The sequence below is a fragment of the Myotis myotis genome, unplaced genomic scaffold, assembly GCF_014108235.1.
Source record: "Myotis myotis isolate mMyoMyo1 unplaced genomic scaffold, mMyoMyo1.p scaffold_m19_p_9, whole genome shotgun sequence".
In the NCBI taxonomy this organism is placed as follows: domain Eukaryota; kingdom Metazoa; phylum Chordata; class Mammalia; order Chiroptera; family Vespertilionidae; genus Myotis; species Myotis myotis.
This window is the reverse complement of record NW_023416401.1, coordinates 8033732-8052672: the sequence shown is the minus strand read 5'-3', so window position 1 is coordinate 8052672 and position 18941 is coordinate 8033732. Positions and strand designations below refer to the sequence as shown.

General features: G+C 39.7%; 1 protein-coding gene across 1 annotated transcript in view; it reads left to right on the top strand.

The window, feature by feature from the left end:
* DCC (DCC netrin 1 receptor) overlaps positions 1–18941 on the top strand; it is a 588022-nt gene that overhangs the window by 232451 nt on the left and 336630 nt on the right. The window contains exon 7 of the mRNA XM_036322656.1: positions 1331–1451. Within this exon, the coding sequence (XP_036178549.1) occupies positions 1331–1451 (121 nt within the window). The remainder of the gene's footprint in view (positions 1–1330; positions 1452–18941) is intronic.

Below are 18941 nucleotides of genomic sequence, written 5' to 3'. Positions count from 1 at the left end.
CCCAGCATGACTCATTACAGCCAACCTCTTTCAGTGTTTCTTTTCTTAAGGTGAAAAGAAAATGTATAGTAGGAGCCCCATTCACATTAAATTGTGCTTAAAAATATTTCCCCAATCGCTCCAGAAATCCGAGAGCCATCGTCTATTGTACAGGTAACATTTAGCACAGATAGTAACTTACATGTGAATTTTTAATTAGAAGTTAGTCAGCTTTATCTAAGAATTTTAAATCAGCCAAGAACCGACTCCAAGAGACTAAAAACAATTAAGAATTCCCCATGAGGTAATATTTATCTCTTAATGACTTCAGGGAAAGTGATTTAACACGTCTCACTTACTGAACTAATTCTTGCACTAATATGAAAGATAAACTGAGTTAGTATAATTAAATGCTCTCTCCAGTTCATTTTACCATCCATTCTTAAAAAAGATGGTGGCTCGACTTATATGAAATAAATGATAACCTTGCTTTCTGTAATTTATTGATTACTGAAGGTGAAACATTGTAGTCATATAACAGGATGCAATGGGCATAAAATATCCACCCAGCTCCCCTACAAATTCCGAAATTGTACATGTCAAGGCAATGAAAATTTCAAAAGGATTTTCAGACATATTTTCTTGATAAACAATTCTAGGAAATATCTACCCGTGATTTCTTGTCCCTTAGAAGCTGCAAAGAGGGGTGTTTTCGTTTCTTTGTGTGTGTGTGTTTTTCCCCTCCAGTAGCTGCTGAACCTCAGCTTCTTTCAAAAACAAGTCAAAGAATGAGATTTCTTTTGTTGCTCCCCTTTGCTTCTTCTGTACCTAATAGAAGAGTTTCCTGTTTACTGCTCTTTTAGACACGGAGGAGGCTGTGTATTTTGGGAAGTAGATTTTTCATTGCAGAACTAGGTCAAGTTGATGCCCTGGGATTCAGCACAGTATTCGGAAGCTCTGACTGTCCCAGGTGACACAGGACATATCTGTGAGGCTGGGATGCTCATGGCCTCCCTTCTTGTTTCTTCTGTGAAGTTTTATTAAAATGTGTTTATGGCCGAAACCAGCTTGGCTCAGTGGATAGAGCGTCGGCCTGCAGACTGAAAGGTCCCAGGTTCAATTCCGGTCAAGGGCATGTACCTGGGTTGCGGGCATATCCCCAGTAGGAGATGTGCAGGAGGCAGCTGATCGATGTTTCTCTCTCATCGATGTTTCTAACTCTCTATCTCTCTCCCTTCCTCTCTGTAAAATATCAATAAAATATATTTTTAAAAAAATGTGTTTATGTTCATTTTTTCTTTGAGTTTTTTTTCTTTTTAAAATATTTCACTTTGCCTTTTCTTCTCTCTAGGGAGGAAGCAACTTGCGGATCCTTGGAGTGGTCAAGTCGGATGAGGGCTTTTATCAGTGTGTGGCTGAGAATGAGGCTGGGAATGCCCAGACCAGTGTACAGCTTATCGTCCCTAAGCCTGGTAAGAGGAGGGAGAACTGCTCCGGTGCCTGTGGTTACAGTTATTCATGATCTGCTTCTCAAACCTATGGTTTTCCCTGTCTCTCAGTTGATTGGAAATTATATAATTAATTAGTTAATTAAATTATACATTTGTGTGTTGAGAGTATATTTTTCCTAGCAAATTACATATACGTATGTATATAGTTAAATGGATAGCTAAGTAGATATATATCTTAGCTATCTATTTATCTACATATAACCATCCAGTAAGATATAGTCATCATCATGAATAATAGGTACTTCTGGTTGTGAAGACAATGTCCACTAAATTACTATGTTCTCCCCTCTCTTTTGTAATCTCCTTTTTCTTCAGCATTTTATATAAATACTAGAGGCCCGTTGCATGAAGAGATTCGTGCAATAGGCCTTCCCTTCCCCTGGCTGCCAGCACCGATTTTCCTGTGGCACCGGGGACCCAGGCTTTCGCTCTGGACGGAGCCTTCAGTCTTCACAGCTCCGGAAGGAGCCTTCAGTCTTCGCTCTGCTACTTCACCCCTGTGTATGCAAATTAACTGCCATCTTTGTTGGGTTAATTTGCATACTCTCCTGATTGGCTGGTGACCGTAGCGGAAGGATGGTTAATTTACATGTTTGTCTATTATTAGGTAAGATATATGTGTGTATGTATATATATACAAACATATATACATATGTTTACATATATAGTCTTGAGTTGGTAAAAGTTGGTCAAAAAATATCTTGAACATAAAAATATTTTTTTCTTAATCTTTCCTGCAGTGAGTTTAGTAGAAAGTAGCTGAAATGTATGAAACAGTCTTTCTTTTAAAAAAATATTTTTATTGATTTCAGAGAGGAAAGGAGAGGGAGATAGAGATAGAAACATCAATGATGAGAGAGAATTATTGATCAACTGACTCTTGTATGCCCCACACTGGGTATCAAGCCCACAACCCGGGCATGTGTCCTGACCGGGAATTGAACTGTGACCAACTGTTTATAGGTCAATGCTCAACCACTGAGCCGCACTGGCCAGGCAACATAGTCTTTCTTTGGTTTCTATAATTTAAGTGGCTATCAAGGTGTTATATTTTGTGTATCTCTAATCAAATATCTGAAGACTCAGACTCTCTTAGTGCTTATAAGGATGGCTTTTTCTTTTTTCCTTATTATAACAAAAAAAGCAACAGTCAAAGGTGAGTAAAGGAACTATCTAGGTATGAAAAAGGATAATTAACTTCTGTTCGAGATCACTGATTTCCCTGATAGACTTCTCTCTCCACTTACTGTGCTTTAAGCATCAGTGTGCCTTCATGTGTGTGACTGAGTACATGCTCTTGTGCTGAAGCAGTAACGGATAAGTAGGAGAAAAGGAATCTCTAAACTCACGGTCTGTAATGTGGGCCCTGGTTTAAAAACTGCGCGTCATCTCATTAGCAATGACAGTGGGGCCCCCTTGATGTTAATACTGGCTGCTACTCGAGTCCCAAATTCTGGTTACCATCGATGTCCAGCTATGGCCATAAAGCTGAGGAAAATGCAAGGTAAGTAATCCCCTATTTCTAAAGAAAAGAATGAGATACAATTTTTTAGGATTTGTGGAACTGACCAGAGTCCCAGTGATCATCTTATAGTCAATTGCTCATGAGGATTCTCTGAAGTGCTGAAATCCACAGGATTAGATTGTCATGCTATCTTCTCCCCCCACAAGTCAAGTTGTAGAGACACTAAGAAAACCCCTTGAACAGTGTGTGTATTAGGGTGCTAGCAAAAAATGTGAAATGGCAACTCATTCTGAGTGAAAGTTCTCTGGAACGTCCCAACATGCTGGTAGAGAAAGGGGGAGGCAGCTGTGGGGATAAGCTCTGCTTCCCCCTGTGGGAAGAACACAGGCGTGAGCTGCACGGGAAGAGAGCCGGGCTGCAGGCATCTTGAAGGAACCCTGCCCAAGAGGTCCTGCTCGCTGAGCCCAATCCACCCAGAAGGCTAGAGGGTCACTGTCTGAGGTGGAGCTGGACTGGGGAGCCAGTGCGCAAGGTCAGCTGGACCATACCTTGCCTGTTTCAAGGAATGATCCAGTGATGGATTCCTAAGGTGGAGGCGAGCTGCCCCACAGAAAAGAGGCATGCAGAAACCTTCTGCAATGGTCGATTTTTAAGAGCACAAGTTGAGAAAAACAGCCTTTGTATCTTTATTCTAATTCTGTCCTCTCTTCTCTGATCCTGGAAAAGCCATAAGGAGAGGAAGGGAAAATAGATCGAAGAGACTGAAAAAACAGGTGACAGATAGTCCCACTACCCCTTCCCCATTCCTGGTCTCAGGCCTACTCTGGGATATGGGAAGAAATTTTACAGTGAACATTAGGTTAATGTTTGATTTAGCTCTCGTGTGTGTGTGTGTGTGTGTGTGTGTGTGTGTGTGTGTGTGTCCCAAGTTGCTATCAGAGGTAAGAAATAGATCTGACAAAGTGTCTTTGAAAGTAGATGCTTATAATATTTCAGTAGTTTGGCTTATTCAATAGACCAATTATAGAAATTCAGTGTCGCTTTCAGCCTTACCAACAGGCAGCCCTTTATTAGTGGCATCTTGCACTCCACTAGGGCCCTGATTCATTTGGTCTGTGTGACTGTAAAAGAGCGAGGCTCCCCAGGGTAGGAGCATCCTTTACCTTCTCGCTAGGGGAAGCCTCAGAAAATCTCAGTAATGCATTCCTCTTCCATCTAGATGGTAAAGTGTTGTCAGTAGATTCTTCACTCTTTGTCACTGTTTTTCATACTTGGCATTGGGTTAGAATGAGAGTAAAAGAAAATAAAGACAAACATCCAAAAGTGTGACAGGACACCATGGTGACTATCTCACATGGCCCCTTATAAATGACTAGAGGCCCAATGCATGAATTCTTGCACAGGTAGGGTCCCTAGGACTAGCTGGTGATCAGGGTCGATCTGTGGAGCAACCGGTGGGATGATCGGGGGGACCTGCTGGCACCCGCCTTGGCTGGCCTGGGGTCTGTAGGCTGGGGGCAGCTCCTGCATTGAGAATCTGCCCCATGGTGATCAGTGTACATCATAGTGAGCGGTTGTTCCACCAGTCGTTCTGCCATTTGGTCAATTTGCATATTGGGCTTTTATTATATAGGATGGGTTGCTTTTTCCTGCCTTATTCAATCAGGTCTTCAAAGAATAGCTCCCTGATTCCTTAGAGGTGCAGGGTGGGCTGCGTGCACAGATGGGAGAGGCCAGCTCTCGTATAAATGCGGCCCTGAGGCTGACCATGATGGGAAGGACAGAGCTCTCTCTGGCTAAGCTTTACCAATAAACAGCCACCGTGTATTTGGGACACATTGTGGGCCCACGCTACCCAGCCATTCAGCTCTGGCCTGTGCATAGGCTCGAGGCTGAGTTACTCTTGGCAACCGCCACAGTCTGCTTCTCCCTGAAGCACACCCTGTGACCCCTGGGAGCCAGGGCCCATTGTTGGGATATTTACATAAGCCTAGTGAAGTTTCAGTATAGCCTTTCGTTGTATAATTAGCGATTCTCTCTTTAGCCATTAGTGATTTAGGAACTAAACATTATCTACTGAATTAAATTACAGTAATGACTTATTTTTCTCTCCAGAAAATTAGTTTGGGAAAAACATTGAACTATGTGCACTGTAACATGTGAGCTATGTACCTGCTGTCCAGATAAAGAAACTCAATGGTATTTTAAAAAAATATTACACAACAGGAAGTTCTATCAAATATATATATAACACTACAACCCCACATAAGGATGCAAACGGCTTACTGTCTCTCCATATATGCCTACACATGCACCTGCACACACAGAGAATGGCCCCTGAACACTTAAGTATACTTTGCATATACATCAAAAATGCTCTGCTATATTCTGTAAGGGGTGATGAATGCAAATTAAAATAGTTTAACTGATTTATATCACTTGTGTTGTCTACTAACCTCATCCAAGAACTAAGGAAAGCTTTATTGTTGTTTTCGTTAATCTATTTTAGTGCAGGGGGCCATTGGTTAAGATGTCCCCTTTTCAAATCAGTCCCCTATTCAATGAATAACCCAGCCAAAAAGTGTCAAGAATCAATGTTGTCACAAGAATAAGAAGTTCCAATAGCCAGATTTCCAAGCCAGGTAATCAATAAGTTAGCATCTAGTTGGTATAGCAGATGCTAATGAATTAATTACCCTGAGTCACCATCCAATAAGCCAGGTTTGGCGGAGATGGTAATTAAATTAAAAAGACTCTGGTAGCTGGGGCGAAATGTTAGCAATTGTCTGGTGCTAGGAGGAGGAGAGTAAGGGAAAAGGCAGGAAAGATCAGTAAATATAAGCTGTTATCTCTGAGTTAGCTCTCCTGGTTCTAGCTGTAGAGTAGCATTCCGTTTCCTAGCAATCATCTGCCATGTAAGGTAATCAGAATACCTAACTGTTGGGCAGGGAAGTTGAGGGACAGGGAGCTAGCAATGCAGCTATGATTGTGGCATATGTCGTCTAGAATATTTTTTAAAATATTTTTTATTGCTTTCAGAGAGGAAAGGAGAGGGAGAAAGAGATAGAAACATCAATAATGAGAGAGAATCATTGATTGGCTGCCTTGTGCATGCCCCACACTGGAGATTGAGCCCACAACTCCAGCATGTGCCCTGACCGGGAATCGAACTCGTGACCTCCTGCTTCATAGGTCGATGCTCAACCACTGAGCCACACCGGCTGGGCAGTCTGGAATATTTTTAATTTAATGACAGAAATGGGTGAAATTTTCATGGGAGAAATAGTATATTTTTCATATCTACTATGCACAAAAGGCTATATGATTGCAAATGAAGAGACTCTATTATAAATATTATGTCTCCTATGTTAATATTGAATATTTTCTAATTCTGGCTTTGTTTCTTTCCTTCAGCAATGTAACACAGTAGTTTCCCACTATAGGATGAGAAATACATTGGCTAGGCATTTAGAAAAATGTGAGCTGTCCTCCCTGGAAAAGATTAGTGATTAAAAATGATGTTGAATTTAAGCATTTTATTAAGGCAGTATGTCATAGAGCCTAAAATTAGCAAATGTGTTTTTAATTCAGTCATGATCATTGAGGCATCAAATCAGAAGTCATTTGCATCTGTTTTTGTAACTTGTTCCCTATCAATATGAAAATACCTTGCAATCCAAATGGACAAGAGGAATATTTGTATGCACACCCATATAATTATTGTATATTAACTGCACCTAATTATAGTGTTTCTTACTAAAGTGTTGACTCTTAACATGATAACCTTGGTGGAATTATGTGAATCAATGAAAAATTATACAATTAGTCTTAACACTTCAAGATCTGTTAGAATTTGATTTGTCATTGTATTACCACATAAGCAACTATAAAAAATAATGTAACTAAAGCTAAAGGGATGTACTTCTTAATCTGGTCTCAGTCACTGGTGGCCAATTAAGTTGAATTTTTGTCTCTTAATAGGAGAAGCATTACTATGATTTAAACAATTTGATCTCAGTTGTATTTAGTGTGAGATCAAATTGTTCCTGGAGTTCTGTAAATAATTAAGAAGAGTCAGTTCCATGTCCTGGGCCTGTATATTGATGGACTCAACCTGGAAAATCAATCATTAGACAGTTTCACATAAACTGAGATGTCCATTGAAACTACAGAAATTCTCTTTAGATTTCCATCATTGTGTCTAAATGAATAAAAGTGCAATTTAGTATTTCTGAAACATAATTCCAATGTAGGGATGTCTAGCTATCAGTTTTCCAAGAAGGGTTTCCCTTACAACCCTTAGTAATTAACTATAGCTCACAGGATACAGAGCCAATTTCTGTAGGATGGCTATTAACTTTAATAAATATGGCTATGACTTTATTAAATCCACTGAAAAATTAATTTTGCTTTTTGCTTGTCAAAGGTTAAGGTAAAAAAAATAAAAGAAAGATATTTTCTACCTCAGAGTCTCCTTTCCCGTAGAAAAATAGTGACAAAGTAACTCTTTCCCTTAGGGGTCAATGATGGCCCAAGTTTGGCATAAACCAGTCATTTGATCTTTTGTTATCTAATATTTATCTAGTATATGTGATGTGGACACATCTAATCTCTACATTGTTCTCTAGTTTACCTATAGAGATTTAAAAACATACTGCAATATAGAAAATATTATGAGCAGAATCATGGATGGTATTGCCTAACCTTTCCAAGTCTCCATTTCTTTAGCTGTAAAATTCAGTAGGTAATTGTCTCAAAGATTTAGTGCAATAAATGTATGTAGAAGGGACCTGTAGGCTGTAAATTACTGTACAAATGTTAACAATTACAGTGTTCTGTTGTTTTGTTTCATCTCAAGAAAAATAGCAGGCATATTTATTGGGATGGTACAGCGATAGCTTTCTCCTAGCATAGTTTTTCATCCTCCATGAAAAAATTTAATAAATATTTCAACAACAGTATCCATTCAAAGTTTAGGGTTTTTAGCCCAATGGACAAGGTGAAGGTCAAGGTCTCTTTCACCGTGACTGCTAGTGGAGAGGTTTGCAAGGTTTACGGCACCAGTTTATTGACTTACGTATTTCATTTTAATGTAGGCAGAGGTTTCTCAGCTAATAAAGGCTTGTCATCCACCCTGTCCTTCGTTGAGGGTGTGCTGCAAGTAGGAATCTAGCTCAGTTCTTCATTGAGGGGATATGGCTGTCTGGCAGACTTTGAAATTAGAAATGAATGCTACAGTTCTATGAAAGATCCTGAAACCCATAATAACTATACATTCATACAATATGAATGACTTGATAGATTCATAAACATTGATCACATCAGACTTTGGTAATAAACACACCAAAGAGTGTTATTCTACATCTTTCTTAAAAAAATCTTTATAGTAAGGAATTAGAAAAGAAGAATTAGAAAGAACTCAGTCCTGCACCTGTTGTATGTTTACCTTTTACTTAGAACTCACCCATTTGGTAATAGGTATGTGTGTTCACACACACACACACACACACACATACACAATATGTTCTTCTGACATATTATTAGAGAATTTTAAAATACCCATACAATAATTAGTAGGAGGAACATATAATTTAGAGCTAAAATTATATAGGCATATCTTTAACTGATTACAGAGTGATTACATCAACATTGACAGGTACAGTGAAATGGCTCTCAGGTACACAGTGTGAAGGAATGGATTCCAATGCACAACAAAGGCCTCTGATGATCCCACAGGAAGCTTTGAAGTTGGGATAGCTCCTCAGGCTCCTCTGCCCCCAGAGATGAGTGTGACCTTGACTGAAGTGGTTCTCTGTAGCCGAGGACAATTACCTGAGATGGAGCCAGCAGCCACTGCCACGCCCTCCAGGGCAGAGGAATGAATACTAGATCTGGATGGTATATCAGTCTATTCACTATGGCCCTCCTTGTGCCACTGAAATCTATTTGCTTCATGCAATGTATTATTAAAATAATGATATTAGGGTACAGGTTGGTCTTATTCCCTGGGTGGAAAAAGGGAAGGTTAATAGGATAAGCTACACCCCCCTCCCCCCCCCCCCCCCACACACACACAGTGTAACTGCAGCTGATATCAAAGCTGGAACCGATACTCCTTGTTTTCCTCTTACTACTTGTTCTGGATTTCTCTCTCCCTAAACTAATATCTCTGCTGGTCTATGTGGCTTATTGGGTGGACGGCGCTAAGTTCTATGCCTTTGAAGGTCATAGAAACTATTCTAGTCCATTTACCATCAAAACTGGGAAAGAGTATCAGGAGATGTTCCAGTAGATCACCTGGGAGCCTATCATAGTCTTCCCTGTTTCTCCCCTCCTCCTGATCATCTGGGTAGTTGTGCTTGCTTTGGGTGCTGTTATTTTGGCACAAGAAGCCTGAAATGGTCAGGCAACAGTGATAGCTCAAAGGTCAATGACAGAAGCATCATCCTCTGACTTCCCGGGCCACAGAGCCTACCCTTGGGGGATGTGGCACCATATACTGGTTATTGATTTGGAGCATAGTCTGCACCTTAGAGGAAAGCAGTCTATCTCTTTAGGATATTATCTCTAATCATTCCTCAACTGCTCTTTCAAGAAGCTGGACTTATTCAGTATCAAGTCTGCAGGTCCTCAGTGGTGAGTAGGTGATAGGGTTCGTGGATCCAGGGTCATGGAGTCATGCCCATGCCTCTTTTGCTGGAAAGTGAGTCATGTGATCATCTGCAGTGTCATGTAGGATCGCAGCTTGGTGGCTCAGACACTTTGTGAGCTCTCAGAGAGTACTGGGGCTGATGTCCTGAGTACAGGACAAGCCAGTACGTGTCTATTCTAATCAAGATGAATTTCCTCCCTTTCCTGAGTAGAAGGAGTCCAATAGAAACAGCATGCTCCCAAGGGCTAGCTGCTCTCCCGAAGAATGTGTTTTATTGGTTGCTCCCCCACGGCCACTGTGTCTAGTAGATTCAGCAGTAGTGGTAGCTGCTGGTAAGGAACAGCTGCTTTGCTGAGTTTGAGCCATGCTGGTGGGCCATGCGTAGGTTTCATCCTGCCCTGCTAGCCTCTTCAATAATACACCTTTTGTATCACCACTGGAGCCTGGCTGATTCCACTGGCTGTATTATTCCAGTTAAAGAATTATTTAGTGCCTCTTTCAGAGAGGATGCAATCTGGTGTTTAGATGTGACTCAAAGATCTTTGCACTTGGTGTTCAGTCCCAGAGGCCCATCCTCATCCTCAATCTCTCTTCTCCCAACTTCCTTGTTCCTGATCTTCTGATTACTCTCCCTGCAGACTCCTGGTCTATTAGCCAAGTCTGCTCAAAGTCTCTCTCTCTCTCTCCCTCCCTCCCTCCCACCCTCCCTCCCTCCCTCCCTCCCTCAGAGTACACACTTTAGCAGCTGATAGCTCAATTTTGAAAATGAAATATATTTTAATAAACTCTGCCATTATAATTATTCTAAGTGTGCATATTACATTTTTGGAACACCCTATGTGTGTGTGTGTGTGTGTGTGTGTGTGTGTGTGTGTGTGTGTGTGTACGCATATGTGTATCTGTATGTAGCTATAGATATATAGATATAGATATGTATTCCTACGTTAGGCCATTTCTTTTTTCATCTAGGGTAGATCACATGTTGTATCCAATACTCTGCCCATTAGGAAAAGTTCTCTTATTGTTCTGCTGTCCTTCAGAGCTATTCCTAAGTGGGGCTATAGCATGGTTGTGATTTACTTTGAGTGCACCTACATACCAAGCGAACACAGCTTGGTCTTTTAAAAGTCCTAGCTTTTTAAAAAAATTTAAATATAAATCTATCTATATTTATAATGAAAACTCTACTGTAATATATTTATTTTAGAAATCAAAATACATGAATACAAAGAGATCAAACAACAATCAATATATTCTAAAGCATGGCAGGGGTTTTAGAAATGTATGAGTTTGCCTTTGACTTCAGCCCTCAAATAAATGACTTGGAGCATTCTCTGCCCCTTGAGACTGTTAGAAAGCCTTGGGAGATACGGCTTTTGTATTTTCAATCTAATGGGAAATAGAAACACAAGAAAACAAGCACCATTTTAACTTATGGAAAACAACATGTCAACAGAGCTACAGTCAGTCCTATTTAGAGTAAGATTTATATAAATACAAAAGAAAAGAAAACACAGACGAGAATAGTATTTTCAAGAACCTTATTGCATCAGGAACTTTGTGCTAAGCACGTTATATGCATCCTTCCATTCATTTCTACGACAATCCAGTTCAGATTATATTATTTTTTTCTTTGTACAGATTAGGGGACGATGCTTCATGGAGTTCAGATAACATGCAATATCAAATAGCCAAAGTTGTGGGGCTGGATTTGAAAACCACTGTTGAATCTTTACTGGTGGGCACCAGGCTGAGTTAGAGCTTTGTAACCACATATTAATTGATTCCTCTCAGGAGAATGCAATTGTTTTTCACATATTGTGTGGGAGAGAAAACAGGGAAGTTACCCAACTTATCAAGGCCCCACAGCTAGCAGGAAGTCTGACTTTTGTACCTAACGCCTCAGCTATTCTGTCCTAATGCGACTGTCCACCCGCATTCTGTGAGCCACATGGAGCCCAGTCAGATAACTGGATGATATTTCAGATATTTTTAGTTTAGTCAGATGAGTTTGGGGATTATTGATAAAGGCAAAGGCCTTGAATTTAATTAAAATTTCTAAAATTTGCCACCCAAATGATTTCTGTCCAAATTCCCATTGTTCTAGAGTAGACGTTATTGCTTAGTGGTGGCAAGGTGAGTTTCACACAATCTCTGCTATCCAGGAATCTATAGTTTAAATGAAAATAAGTTTGACAGAATTAATCTTATCAAGTGCAATTAAGACAGAGCTACTTATACTGGTGTATTAATTATTCCATATTTATTAAATATCCTGAGAATATATAAAGACTCACAAAAATAAATGCAAATTAGAGATGGTAGATGCTATTAAAAAAATTAATTCCTTGTATTAATACTCCTTAAATTCTAATACAGATACTCTAATACAGAGTTCTCTAGGTATAATTTTTTGTTGTAAACCTATTTTAGGAGTACGATATTGCCTCTTTTCATTCCAAATGGCAAGGCTTCTATTGCCTTGAAATATTCTTTCACTTATTTTTTTTTAATTTTTTTCCCAGCTTTAAGTGAAAAGCTCTAGGTTACAAAAAGAAGTATTTTTAAACAGGAAAGTTTTCTTTTATACAAAGTATCTACTCATAGGTTTTTAGCCTGTAATGCAGTTCCTTAAACACATACACACACACACACACACACACAACACAGTTAGTTAATAAGCCTAATTAACTAGAGTGTGCTATGCATAGATGTCTTTGTTATCTTGTATTGACTAATATCCACCAAGACACTGTAGATTCTAGTCAAAACCGGTTTGGCTCAGTGGATAGAGCGTCGGCCTGCGGACTGAAGGGTCCCAGGTTTGATTCCGGTCAAGGGCATGTACCTGGGTTGTGGGCATATCCCCAGTAGGAGATGTGCAGGAGGCAGCTGATCGATGTTTCTCTCTCATCCATGTTTCTAACTCTCTATCTCTCTCCCTTCCTCTCTGTAAAAAATCAATAAAATATATTTTAAAAAAAGAAACTGTAGATTCTTAGTTTCCTCTGCCAATATTGATAAAACATATTTATTTAGATGTTATCTGAATTTCATTATTGTAGAACATAAGAAAATTCACTTGAAATAAAAAAATAACCCATGCTCAAAATAAAGCATGCATCCTTATACAGCAAGAAAAGTCAGTAGAAAAGCCCGTTTCCAAAATTTCCTTATGTTTTTCTGTCCCAGTTCCTATTTAAATAATGATATTCCTGATACATAAAATATTCTGTAGTTCTGAAAGATGTCAACTGAATGTATATGTATGAAAATGTACAAAAGTTGAATGGATTAATTTGAACAGAGAAAACAATTCTTCTCCAAATAGTTTTTTTTCCTAACAGTATAGAAGGAAAAAGAAATAAAAATAGTGTGTAGCTTATTTTTTACCCTTCTCTTGCATCGTTGATTTCATGAATAGAAAGAGACATGAGATAAGAGAATCAGTGGCCCAGACATAAGCCTTTGGATCTCATGACTCCTTATCCAATTTCTGACATTGGAGAAGGACAGCAGCCCACCTGCTTTCTTTTCATATGTGAGCCTTACTTCTCATTATTTAATCTGAGCTCTTGGAGCTCAGTTCTGATCAGATAGTTTAGGTCTTTAGCAGGCTGGCCAAGAAAAGGATAACATGACCCATAGGGAAATTCAACTGATAGAAATGGTAAAAAAACAAACAAACAAACAAACAAAAACTTTTGCTTTTTACATCAAAAAAATAACAATAGAACCTCATACCAGGTATGTAGTTGGTTGCACATAAAGCATTATCCTGGAGGAAGCCACTCCTATTTTATAACATAGATGCTAAGTGGTGGCTTAAGCTGGTAGTCAAATAGGGAAGTTTGGAGCAAGAACAAATCATTGCCATGAGTCCCAGGAGTATGTGATCCAGGACACAGGAGTAAGCACCTGGAGGCTTAAGCAGCTCTTTCTATGGGAGTTGGAGGAACTTATTACTGAGTCTGTGGCATCTGAGCTGAGATGGACTTCAAAGTATGAATATGATTTTGCCCAGTGGTCCAGAAGGGCAAAGAAATGGCTGGTAGAGGAAGCATGATCCCCAAAGCCTAGGAAAACAGCACAGAAGCAGAAATCCTGTATATGTTCAGGAAAGCATGCATGGCTCAGGAAGATGGGAGAGGTCTGCAGGGGCTGGATTACAGAATATTTGTTTCAGAGTATGCAAAGAAAATTGGACTCTTTGTCTAGGCTGTGTTTGATAGCAGTGGCTAGGATGTAACAGATCCACATGCTCCTATTGGCGTTTTTGGAAGACAACTCTGGAAGCAATGTGGATAATAGCTGGGTGGCCAGTGGTAGGATGAGGGACGGAAACTAGCAAAATTGACTAGAAAGGTATTTCAGTAGGCTAGGCAGGAGAGAATAAGGCCATCTACTACAACACATAGTTATGTTAGAAGTTCTTCAAAACATGGAGATTGCTATTAAAAGTACAGATGGGTTAAGAATCTGGAATGATCCCTAGATTATTAATTTAACAGAATAGATGGATAAGCCATTACTTTCAAAAGGTGGGAGACCAGCCCTGGCCAGTGGCTCAGCTGGTTGTCACGCTGTGTACCAGGGTGTGGGTTTGATTCCCCGTTAGGGCACATACTTAGGTTGAGGGTTTGGTCCCAGGTGGGCAAGCGTATGGGAGGCAACTTATTTCTCTCTCCCCCGCCCCTTCCTCCCTGCCTCCCTTCCTCTGTCTCTAAAATCAATAAGAAAAGAAACATATATTGAGTGAGGGTAAGACTTTTTTAAAAGGTGGGAGATCAGGAAGAGCGATTTAAGTGCATTATGACAAAAGAGCCTGGATGTGTGCTCACTGAAAGCTCCCTGTCTTTATATTTCAATCATTTGGTGAAAGAAGGGCCTACCAGGGGCAGACTCTCAACTCTTCATCAGGCGGTCTGAAACCCAAAAGGCAAGTACATGATTTTACATGTTAATCGATAATGCTGAGTGTAAACTATGATATAGTAAGAGATGAAGCAAAGGAGGTAAATATTTAAAAGATCTCAAAGCCTGAAAGTAAAACATTTATAACTAATGCAGGCAAAATTAATAGTCTGACTGAAAAGCAATATTCTGCTGCGCATATTCAATAGATCTAAGCAGGAGGAAAGATGAGTGCGGAATATTTTGTAATATTCCCAGAGGGAAATAATTATGGTCTGAACTGAGTGCCACTCTGATCATGGAGGGAAGTATAAATTCAAAGAATAATATGGAAGAGGAAATGGTTAGCAGTTTGCATTTGAATTGAAAAGGAGCTTTTGATGCTGAGGGGAATTCTGTAAATTGTTGGCATTGCTGATGGTAATGACAAGCTTAAGAGAGGGTAGGACAGGGTCATGTTATTCATCCCAAGTTCCTTGATGATATGGAACTGAATCCTCCTCCTACTGATGAGATGATTCCTCCTTGCTGAACATATTGTACCCAGCTTTGAGGAAGGAACTCATTGTACCGCCATCTTGGAATAATGAGTTAAAGGATTTTGCATTATCATAAGATAACCACCAAGAACTTACTGATTTGATTAGCCCTTAAATATCAGAAGAATAAAGGTGATCACATTTTTCTTCTTCTCTCTCTTCTTTGTCTCTCCTTCTGTCTGTGGCAGACACAGATTATGACTGAGAAATAGATTAGAAGTGGAAGGAATAACTTTGGCTGTTCGCCACCTGGAAATAAAATCCGTTTAATTTACCCTGAGTATCCTTGTTATAGTGTTAAATATAGACTAGATAGTTTAACATGGATTTATGTAACGAGTTCACAAATTGATTTTGCAGCTTGCCTGCTTTAGGAAATGAGCATCTGCTTACTGAGGTTTGAATTACATACTTACGTGTGGACTTCTTTTGCTACAATGAAAGGATTTTTCTTTTAAAAAAGATAAGGAAGTTAATCTATGATTATTTTGTCACCCCAATATTTTGAAAACTTAGAGTTTAAAACAAAATAAAACATGCCCTAGCCGGTTTGGCTTAGTGGATAGAGGAGCATCAGCTGTGGACTGAAGGGTCCCGGGTTCAATTCCAGTCAAGGGCATATGTCCTGGTTGCGGGCTCAATCCCCAGTGTGGGGCATGCAGAAGGCACCAATCAGTGATTCTCTTTCATCATTGAAGTATCTATCTTTCTCCCTCTCTCTACCCCTCAAATCAACAAAAATTTATTTAAAAAAACAACAAAAAACCACCCCACAGTGACTTAGCATCTCCAGCCCTTTCTAGGGGAAACAGTCACTAAACACCTTATCTCTGAGTGACAGGATTAAAGGGGGGAAAAACAAAAAAGAAAAAAAAAAGAATTCCATTCCTCCTTTCCCTTTCTCAAGAAAGTCATGTCTACCTTATTAAAATATTAATTACTTAGCCTAAATGGCATGCAGCTAAGTTCTGAAGTTTAATTCCTTGCAAGTCTGAAGATGAAGCCAGAGAGGTTTCTCTTAGCAGGCCCCCACCTTCCCCCTCTCCAGTGGCCAAGTGTGATGTAATTGTCATTGGTGACTGGATGGGGACAAGAGTATCAGCCTGTCATTCCAAGAATGATTAATAAGATTCATCATTATAACGTCCTTTGTTCCAATTTAAATTCAACGGCGTCACCACATTATTATTCTTTCTCCTGAAACATGGAAACTTGAGTGTGGGGATTGGGGATGGTTAAGAGAAGGGTTGACCTTGGTGAAGTCTACGCTTTCTCACTGTCTATCCCAGGGGTGGGCAAACTTTTTGACTCGAGGGCCACAATGGGTTCTTAAACTGGACCGGAGGGCCGGAACAAAAGCATGGATGGAGTGTTTGTGTGAACTAATATAAATTCAAAGTAAACATCATTACATAAAAGGGTATGGTTTTTTTTTTTTTTTTTAGTTTTATTCATTTCAAATGGGCCGGATCTGGCCCGTGGGCCGTAGTTTGCCCACAGCTGGTTCCCTCTCTCTAAGGCACCACAGACGAGGGAGGCCAGCTACCGAGAATGGTGCTTTATAAGCCGAGAGAGCTTAATATCACAGCCGCCCTTGTCAAAGGAGAAGCTTCGGTCTCCGTGCAGCAGGAAAGGGGATTTAGTTTTGTATAAGATTCCATGGGGCTCTCCATTGTGTGCTTTAAGCCACCCTGTCCTTACCCATTTCTGCAGTGCACAGGTCTGTGGGTCTCTAACCCACTTTTCAAACAGAAAGCACTGAATGCAGTAATGAGTGTAATCCACATCTATAATAGATAAACCAACCCCTTAAACTGACTGCAAACATGGCAACAACAACTTGCTATATAGTTATGACTAAATCTAGCTTTCTTATTAATCATTTCTTCTGGTGGGTTGAAATTTAACTCTCCAAAGAGACTTTTTTTCCCCCTAACAGGCTTGTCTCTCTTTCACTATAATCATTTTATATTCTAATATTACTTCCCTTAATTTCCACTTTCATATACAATAGAACTTTGCCTACCCTGGCTTTTTTTTTTTTAAAAAAAACAAATCATAGTGGAGGAATATATATATATTTCAGGGTAAAAATTGCAGGAACTATAGATTATTATTCTAAGTGAAATAAGCCAAACAGAGAAAGACAAATACCATACGATCTCACTCATATGTGGATTCTAATGAACAAAATAAGCTGATAAACAAAATAGAGTCAGAGGCATGGATACTTGAAACAGACTGACAAGGTCAGAGGGAGAGGGGTAGAAGGGACTAAATGAAAGAAGGTGAAGAGATTAGCCAAAGCACATATATGCATAGCCCGTGGACACAGACAACACTGTGGTGATGGCGGGGGGTGGGGGGTGGGGGGGCTAGGTGGAGGTGGGTAAAGGGGGGGAAGTGGGGGACATCTGTAATAGTGTCAACCATTTTGTATATATCACCCTGGCTCAGTTAGTTGGAGTGTTATCCCCTAAACCAAAAATGTTGAGGGCTCCATTCTCAGTCAGGGCACATAACCTAAGTTGCAGGTTTAGTCCAGGTCGGGGCATGTGCAGGAGGCAATTGACTGATATTGCTCTCTCAGATCAATGTTTTTCTCTCGCTGCCTTCCTTTCTTTCTCCTTTCCTCTCTCTCTAAAATCAAGGAAAGAGGATTTTTAAAAAAAAGAAGAAAAAATATATATGTAAAGCCTTTGTAACTATTTTTGTTCACTAATGAATCACTAGGCAGCCTGCTAGATAAAGGCAATATGAAGGACATTTTGAACTAGTATAATGGATATTTTGGTTTACCTCTATTGTCAGCCTTGGCTTATTAGATCCTTTAAGGATGTCTCACCCTCATAGTTGTTATGTAATATGTATAAAATGTTTGTTTTGCTTTAAAAACACACATCCTGCCCGGCCAGTATGGCTCAGTGGTTGAGCATCGACTTATGAACCAGGAGGTCACAGGTCCGATTCCAGGTTGGGTACATGCCCAGGTTGCAGGCTTGATCCCCAATAGGGGGAGGGGGGAGGAGGCAGCTGATCCATGATTCTTTCTCATCATGGATGTTTCTCTCTCTCTCCCTCTCTCTTCTTCTCTTTAAAATCAATAAAAACAAACAAAAAACTCCACACATATCCTAGCTTTATTGTCCGGTTTCCGGTCTGGTATTAGTTAACTAGAAATATCTGGCTTTTGTGTCTGCCTCTCTGGGTCTCCACTCTCTCATTTCTAGATTTTCCTTTTTGTATCTGCTTTTGTGGATCCTTAAATTCTACACTTCACTGAGCTCTGCATCTGCCTACCCAGTAGCACTGATCTCACGGAGCAGATTGTACTAGAGAGCAATTCTGAGAGCCTTTTCACCTTTACTTTTTCTTCCAATAACTTTCCCTAAGCATCACTGACAAAAAAAAGAAAGAAAAACACATCATCATCATCATCATCACCATCACATTGATTTTTCTCTGCTGTGTTTTAACACAATGTTCTGTCCCTAAGCTTCAGTTCTTTATGTTTTCCAATTATCCTGAATAGGAGCGACAATTAGTATTTTGATGATGGCATTTGGATGAGAGTAGATGAGATAGACATGTAAAATTCCGTATGTTATTACTGCAAGAGATGTTAGATATGAGTCGAGTTGGAAAATACTTCACTTCTGATGTGAGAAAATCCTGGCTGCGTGAAGCATAGCCCGGGATGGGTGGGATAGTTAGCAACACAAATGAGCACTGGCAATATTAAAGTGTACACTGACTGTTCCCTCAGTTTCTTCTAAAGTTTGTAATACAATCAAGAATACCAGAACCCAAGGAATTTATAAGACCCCTTTGTTCACTATTTATTTGATTCGTCCATGGAAGACTGCATATTCTGAAAATAT